Raw genomic sequence first — 8,486 nt, forward strand, 5'->3', positions numbered from 1 at the left:
CCATTTGTTTGCTGAAAACTAGTATTAAGTTTATTTAAGAAAAAAATTGTACTTGATTTCTTATATCACCACCTTCTTAAACGTTCTTTTATGTTTTTGTTTTATGTAAATTGAATTTAGAATTATTATGAAATAACCTAGAAAACTATGTAGATTATTTTTAGGCAAAACAACCACAGAGATGAAGTGCATCATAATAATTAATTGAATACTCAATAATCATATATTTGATTTGCTGTAACAATAACATAGTCGACTATCTAGATAGTCTTTGGACAATGATGGGACTCTTGACATTGTAGGTGCCATCTGACCAAATAAGTGATGAGGAAAACACTGTATGATTTGATTTTGCTTCCCCAATAACAGTGACAACAAATGATTTTTTTTCATGTAATGACTTGAATGATAGAAGTTTTGGTTCCACACTAATCTTGATTTTTGAATTGTGGTGGATAAGAGTAGTCTTGTAGGTTGAGTTGAGAAAACCAACATTTGTAACTGTTCTATGAATCTTGACGTTGAAATGTTTATGTACCGGAATCACCATTGCTGGATAGTTTATATCTTTCACCAAAGATCATTTTGAAGCTTGATGGCAACTCGAATTATCTCCACTAATTTGTTTTATTTTTTTGGCATCATAACCATAATCACAAAGCATTTGCACATAATCTTGCTTAGTAATATCATAAACAAGTCCAGGGTGAATGGCTTGTTGTGGATTGATATTCCCAGATCCATAAGCAAACTCACCAGCCAAATCATCATAATGACCTTTCACTGGCTTAGTTGTTGTCATGATGGCAGATTTAATAGCTGCAGGTGACCAATCGGGATGAAATGATTTCACATACGCAACAACTCCAGCAACATGGGGACAAGACGTAGAAGTTCCAGAATTAATGGTGTACTTAACCTGTCTTTTGTCAATTATATCATATGAGGGTGACGCTAGAGGTGAATATGCGGCTAAGATTTCCACTCCTGGGACACTTATATCTGGTTTCATAATTTATGGGACCAAAGGATTTGGGCCACGAGAAGAGAAAATCTGCTACAGGGTATTTACTGGAATTTGTGTAAGATTGAATATGAACAAAGTCATTTGTTTTCAAGTTAAGTGAAGGTCTTGGAGTTACAAAAGATGCACCAAGCTGAGACTTTGTAACATTATGGATTGAACCAATTGCACCATTTGCATAAGCCAAGTCCTTACCGTTTCGTGATCCACACAAAACAAGTTTACCCTTCACCATATTTTCGTCTATACAATCACACATTTCAGGGGATGCATTTCCTCCAGCTAGACAAGCTTGAGCATTACGCACAGCAATTGGAATTTTTTTTCCATTCGAAGGAGTGATATTAATTGACTTACCAACAAAAGTCTTTCCATTTCCAAGAATGACCTTATCAATGAATTGACGATCTATGCTAGTTGCAGCAACACTAACTAACCAAGGTGCTCCACTACAAACACTACTTGGGATAGGGCCAAAGTTTCCGGCAGCCTGTGTTGTGAGTATTCCTTTCTCCATGGCATGAAAAGAACCAATGGCAATAGGATCATTCAGAAAATCGGAGGCATGTTCGGGACCAAGAGAGACTGTGATGACGTCAACTCCATCAGAAATTGCATCATCAAATGCCGCTAAAATAGCATCACCACTGCATCTACCGTTATCTATATCGCCGCATATTTTGTATGCAGCAATCCTTGAAGATGGAACTCCACCTCTTGCAGTGCCTTTTGCAAAACCATAAAAGCTCACATCCTCCACCTCTCTTCCACCTGCCGTTGATGCTGTGTGGGTTCTATGACCAAAACTATATCTTGCACTCACATCTCCATCACCATAAAATCGTGCTCCAATGATCTTGTTGTTGCAACTAAAATTACCACCCCCTGCACAAACTCCCCTCCACTTCTTTGGAATAGGACCAAGACCTAATCGATAAAAAAAATAATCAAATTAACAAACTAATCATATATAACTAATTACTACAATCTTCTATTCATAATGCATTTTCTTCTTAAAACATAAGCAAGACTACTTCAAAATGTTTCATAAAAAAAAAACTATTTCGTAATGTCCTAAGAAACTAATGACCAACACCATTTATAAATAAATATACATAAAAATTAAATAAATTCAATATAATAATCACCTTACAAAAATTAATATAATAATAAAAAATTAATCAACTTGATTAGTGTATCATTTTAAGTCGGGTGAATATTTTGTATATACAACAATTATGAAGAAAAAAATAGTTACATATGATAATTAAAATAGATAAATTATTTTGATTGCCACAATGAACTTACATACACACAAACGTGTTTACCTTTATCATTGAAACTTTCAGATTCTGGCCAAATTCTGATATCTATGACTCCAATCACCAAATCAGTCTCAATAATTTGATCTCTTTTGATTGATTGACGAAGTCCAAGGAAGTCCCAAGATCTTGTGGTTTGAATGTGAAACTCTTCACTTGGAAAAACAGATATCACGCCTTTCATGCTGGCAAGCTTTTTCCTTTGTTGATCATTGAGTATGGCAGCAAAGCCATTGATGAAGGGATTTTAAGAGGGGTTTTCAAAATTTTAATCCTCTTTGCGGAAGAAATCCCATGAAACGGATCTTGATTAAATCATTAATCACAAATCAAACAGAAACTTAAACACTTAAAGATTCATGTGTTTACCTCTTGAAGAGCAGAACCTTTGTAGAAGAAATATTTCTGATCACGAGCAAACCAAAGCAGCGATGCCTCTACTCAGTCCACACGAACAGAGAGAACAAAGTTTAGAGAGCGGCGGCTAGGGTTTCACAACTTTTGTGAATTAGGTTAAGCACTCACAAAAAGTTAGTAATGCTTCAACACAAGGGTTCTATTTATAGAATCACTTGTGTGGTCAACAAGACAACACTTAAATACACCGTACCTTACGGTGGACCGCGTTTCTCTATTTTTCGTAAATTAAATAATAAAATCATATTTAATTATTTAATTAATAATAAGTCTCACTTATTATTTTATAAATAAGTCTTACTTATTTATTTCTCTCATCTATCTGTCCTTTGTGTGTGACCCTATAGGTTCCCGTAACGTTGGAAATAATATTAAATCACATATTTAATATTATAAACAGTGAGCGGTATCTAGCAACACATCACTGCTACCCAAGTGATGAGAATGTCATGTGATCTGACGAAACCTTTATGTGATAATGATCATATGTATAATTACCCTTTTGCCCTCATGTCTATATTGAACACAAGGCATAGACTGTGTCATCCTTGTCTAGTTCAATATTGGGCCCGTAGACATTTCTCCTGTTATGTAGGAGAGGCAAATTCCATCTAGGTCACTCATGTCCCTCAGCATGATTCATGGAGTACCCATCAACCAACTTTATAGTCATCCTATTACGGACAACGTTTGAATGGTGACAAAGCACTCGACTCCAACATCTAGGGTACATAGTGGTTTCAGGTCGAAGGGTGGAATACACCACTATCACTATGAGAATATCTTATGACACTTTTCATAATTTTTACTATGTAGTATTCTCATGGCGGATCAATCCAATATAAATATTACTCCTAATATTTATATCTATGTGAAGACTTGATAACTCTTTATCTATGATTTGTGAGATGTGATCATCAGTCTACCTACATAATAGTCTCTATGCTTTAATGATATCCCACTTCTCAATAAAGCTTGACTACGGATACTTTGAGAATAGTTTCCTTATGTTTAATGGGGTCTCACAATTAAGTTATACTTAATGTTCCATTAAACGGACTAACTATTCTAGGGACTTTATTATTTTGAAACAAAACAAAATCAATAAAGAAATGTCTTATTATATATTCAAAATATATATTTATATCAATATCATGATATAAAACCAAACTCAATCAATATAGATTGGCTATTAGGGCTTACTCCAACAATTGAAACTCCTCTTGTAACTACGAACCAAGCGATTTTCTATGTCGCTACCAGCAAGGACTTGTTGTAACAAGTTGCGATGAACAGAGGTTGGGAAATATGGTACTCCCTTAGAAAGTGAGCCCATGTATACAATGTAAAGTTTATCATTTTTATTTCCTATTTCAGTGGCAACACACACGAAGGAAATTATTAATGCTAAAACTAAAGACATAATGAACAATAAAACAACATTATATGTAGCCATTGTTTGTATTTGTAAAATGGTGAATGCATAACTCAAACCCAAACATTTGTATTTATAGATGCAATAAAATTAATATAAATGAAAATTGTTACAATATATTAATAAAATAGTTTAATAATTATTATTACGTGGTCAAAATAACATTGATGCTATTATGACATGGTCAAAATTCTTTACAATTAAAATTCTTTACATATATGTTATAAAAAAACCTTATTATTATTATTACTATTATTATTACCTCATAGATGGAAGTTAAAAATAAAAAAAAAGAATTAATAAATTTTGTTTTGGACCGGTTAAAGACCTAAGGCCCAATTACTTAGGCCTCACAATACACCCCTTCCCAACAAGGGGGGAGCATGGAGCAACTAAGACCAGTTCAAACGAATTGTAACGTCTCTTTCCCACGTCCCGCGAATCTCTCCCTAGCTGTTACACTTGTCATGATTTCGTAACCACCGGACACACGTGTGCCATACAATGGCTCTGCAAACATTCCACCTATATATAAAGGGGACTCCTCGTCGCGACTACATGCTTATTCAACTACTAAATAACAGAACTAAACCGAGGGCATCCCCTCATCTCCACCTTCTAAAACGTCCCATAGCTACTCCTTGTCAACCTGAGTATCTGTACTCAAGGTACATCCATCATACATAAAACAACACAACAAAATAAGGGGTGAGAACTCCTGCCATAACTTAATAATAGGGAAAAACACATAAAAAAAAAAAAATTTGTTTAATAACATAAAATTTTGTCGGGATGAAAGTCTAAAGCTGCCGCCGTGCTTCCACCGTATCCCTTGTTCTGTTCGGCGATTTGGACTCCAAGATCATATGTTAATATGGGTTAGATCTCTCCATCGATTGTTTTCCCCTTCACATATAGTATTCTTTGTGCATCTTCTCCATCTTGCCACAGTAATTCCAATTGAATTAGGAATTTAGTACTTTTATATCAAAAAGTAGGATACATCCTTTGATTTCAATAATTTGATCTTTTTGGTAGAACGTGTATTTTTATGATTGCCTTCTCTCCTAGGGTTAGTAGCGTCGCCGCTGTTCATCCCTCGTGAGTGTGTTGTTGTTGTTCGGTAGGTCATGCCTTACCTGAACATTTGCTCTGCTTTATGCCATTCCTGTGATAATGTTCCTTATATGAGTCCTTCATCATCAATTTGTTTTCTTCTATAAGGCCTGCCAAAGAATATGAGTCTAGTGGCGTGGAATTGTCGGGGTGTAGGTAGCCCGAGTGCAATTCCCGACCTTAAGTATCTAGTTCGGCATTTCAATCTGGACCTTTTATTTTTAAGTGAGACTCTAGCTCACCGAAATAAAATTGAAGAACTTCGTTTTCTGCTTGGTTACGATTGTTGTTTTCTTGTAGACCGCACCGGTAGAGGCAGAGGTCTTGCATTATTTTGGCGTAATTCTTTACATTGTCAACTTGTTGATTTTTCGAGTAATCATATTACTGTTGAGATAAATGATATTGTTCTTGGTACTTGGAGACTTACTGGCTATTATGGCTATCCTAATGGAGGTCGTAGAACTGCCGCTTGGAATTTTCTTCGACAACTTTCTCATCAATTTACAGGTCCTTGGTGTATCTTTGGCGATTTTAATGATATCCTTGATGCAAGTGAGAAAAGGGGGCGCATCACTAGACCTCCGTGGCTTATAAACGGGTTTCGTCAAGCTGTTATTGATTCAGGTTTGTCTGATGTTCCAATTGAAGGTTATCCATTTACTTGGTTCAAAAGTCTAGGCACTCCGTGTGCCGTGGAAGAAAGATTAGATCGTGCACTTGCTAACAATTTGTGGTTTAATATCTTTCTGAATGCTACTGTTGAAACTTTGGTAGCACCTGTTTCTGATCATTATCCCATATATGTAAACGCCATTTTCGTTACGAAAATGCATGGCATCTTAAACCGGGTTTTAAGGATCATGTTACTAACTCTTGGCAGGAATATTCTACCCATACTATTATTCCGAAGCTTTCCTCTTGCGCGGAAGACATGTCTGTTTGGAAAAAATCACATTGTCATAAATTAAAAACTGATATTGAAGATTGTCGCAAACAATTGCAGGAAACTCGGTTAGGATCTGCTGGTGAGAACCAAGTTCGCATGTTCGAGCTAAGGAAAAGAATGCAACGGCTGCTGTCCCAAGATGATGCTTATTAATTGGCGTCAACACGCAAAAACCCATTGGTATAAGGATGGCGACCGTAATACCTAGTTTTTTCATGCTTCGGCAACGGCTCGAAAGAAGGTAAATCGTATAACCTCTCTTGATGATGATGCAGGTAATAAAATTACTAATGAGCAGGATATGCAAGACGTGGCAAGGAAATATTTTGTAAATATTTTTCAACAACAGAATAGTGATTCTTCTTCCGTTATTGATGTTATTAATCCGTCTGTTTCTGATAATGACAATGAAATGCTCACGGCCCCGTTCTCTAAGGCAGAGTTCAAGGATGCTATTTTCTCTATGCATCCAGATAAGTGTTCAGGCCCAGATGGCTTCAATCCGGGTTTTTATCAGCACTTTTGGAGTTTATGTAGTGATGATATTTTTAAAGACTGATGTGGTTGGTTAGATACGGGACAATTTCCCCCTGATTTGAATATTACTAACATTGCCCTTATTTCAAAAGGTTCTACGCAGGTTAGCATGAAGGACTGGCGCCCTATAGCACTTTGTAATGTGTTATACAAAATCATTTCGAAAGTGTTAGCAAACCGGTTGAAGAAAGTGCTGCCTAAATGCATTTCCGGCAATCAATCCGCCTTCGTCCCAGAACGCTCAATTTTAGATAATGCTATGGTAGCAATTGAGGTTTTACATTTTATGAAAGCCAAGACGCTAGGGGAAGACAGGTATGTTTCTCTAAAACTTGATATTATCAAAGCCTATGATCGTATGGACTAGAATTATTTGAGGGCTGTTTTGAATAAGATGGGTTTTCATAACCGTTGGATTCATTGGATGTGTATGTGCGTCGAATCATTGGATTATTCTGTGCTTGTAAATGGTACACAGGTCGGTCCTATTATTCCAGGGCGGGGTCTCCGTCAAGGGGATCCTCTCTCTTCGTACTTGTTTATTATTTGTGTAGAAGGTTTATCTTCGCTTATCAGAGATGCCGAGACAAGAGGTGTCCTCTCACCGGTACAAAGGTTTGTCGTCAAGCACCGTCAGTTTCTCATCTTTTATTCGCTGATGATTGTTTTCTCTTTTTCAAAGCTAACGAGGGTCAAGCACATGTTATGAAGCATATTCTATCCACTTATGAATTAGCTTCTGGTCAAGTGATCGGTTTACCAAAGTCTGAAATATATTGCAGTCGTAATGTTCCTGATGACCTCAAAGCTAACATTACAGATATTTCAGGCGTCCAACTTGTGTTGGGCACAGGTAAATATTTTGGCTTACCTTCTATGATAGGTCGAGATCGAAATGCTACGTTTGCTTATGTTATACCCTGATTTTGGACCTAAAAATACTCATTCAAATTTATTTTCTACCACCAATATTTGTAATTTTACTGTTGTTTTACTCTGAATCTTTACTTTGTTTCATCTGCATATTTTACTGTCTCCGTCTCGGACTATTTTCAATCATGATTTTGTCTTTGATTTTCTTGCACATAAAACCATCCAAAGTGTGTTTCTTGCATTTTATTTCAAAGCATTTGCAAAAAATCATACAAAAGGGTATTTTGGTCATTTCCTACAGTGGAATCCATTTTAGTCCCTGTAACTGTCTCTGAGTCTTTTTAACTTGTCTGTACAAATCACTGTTGAATCTCTGTTTAAAATCACTACAAAATTGCATCTGAGTCAGGTTGAGTCATTTTAGTCCCTAGGGGCATTTTGGTCTTTTCCTGTCAAAATTTCGATAGAGAGGTATTTTAAAATACGTCATTTTTGTATTTGGTTCATTTTAGTCCTTTTGTTGATTTTATTCTAGGTTTCTCTTTACGTTTTTTTCCAAATTACCAATTTTAGTCCAATTTTATTTTTAATTGCATTTTAGTCCCTGAACAGTTTCTAAAATTGCATTTTAGTCCCTGAACAGTTTCTAAAATTGCATTTTAGTCCAATACTTTTTTAAATTGCATTTTTAGGTCCTTTTTTGTAAATTACAGTCCAGTCCTTCAATTTTTCTTTTTTGCAGAGAAGTCCAATTTCAGTCCAAGTACAGGTGTCACCATTTCAGTGGTCCAAGAACACACTTGGCAGCTTATA

The 8,486-nt window shown here is 35.9% G+C and overlaps 1 protein-coding gene and 1 pseudogene across 1 annotated transcript; one reads left to right on the top strand and one right to left on the bottom strand.

Moving 5' to 3' along the window:
* Window positions 1-256: 256 nt before the first annotated feature.
* On the bottom strand, window positions 257-4,219 carry LOC25490611 (subtilisin-like protease SBT4.13; annotated as a pseudogene).
* A 1,217-nt stretch (window positions 4,220-5,436) lies between these two features.
* LOC120579553 (uncharacterized) lies at window positions 5,437-7,724 on the top strand. Its single transcript, XM_039831978.1, has 5 exons — window positions 5,437-6,120; window positions 6,198-6,342; window positions 6,539-6,769; window positions 6,893-7,115; window positions 7,355-7,724. The coding sequence occupies exons 1-5, from the start codon at window positions 5,437-5,439 to the stop codon at window positions 7,722-7,724; spliced, it is 1,653 nt and encodes a 550-aa protein (XP_039687912.1).
* Window positions 7,725-8,486: the final 762 nt, after the last annotated feature.

The sequence above is a fragment of the Medicago truncatula genome, chromosome 3, assembly GCF_003473485.1.
Source record: "Medicago truncatula cultivar Jemalong A17 chromosome 3, MtrunA17r5.0-ANR, whole genome shotgun sequence".
Taxonomy (NCBI): domain Eukaryota; kingdom Viridiplantae; phylum Streptophyta; class Magnoliopsida; order Fabales; family Fabaceae; genus Medicago; species Medicago truncatula.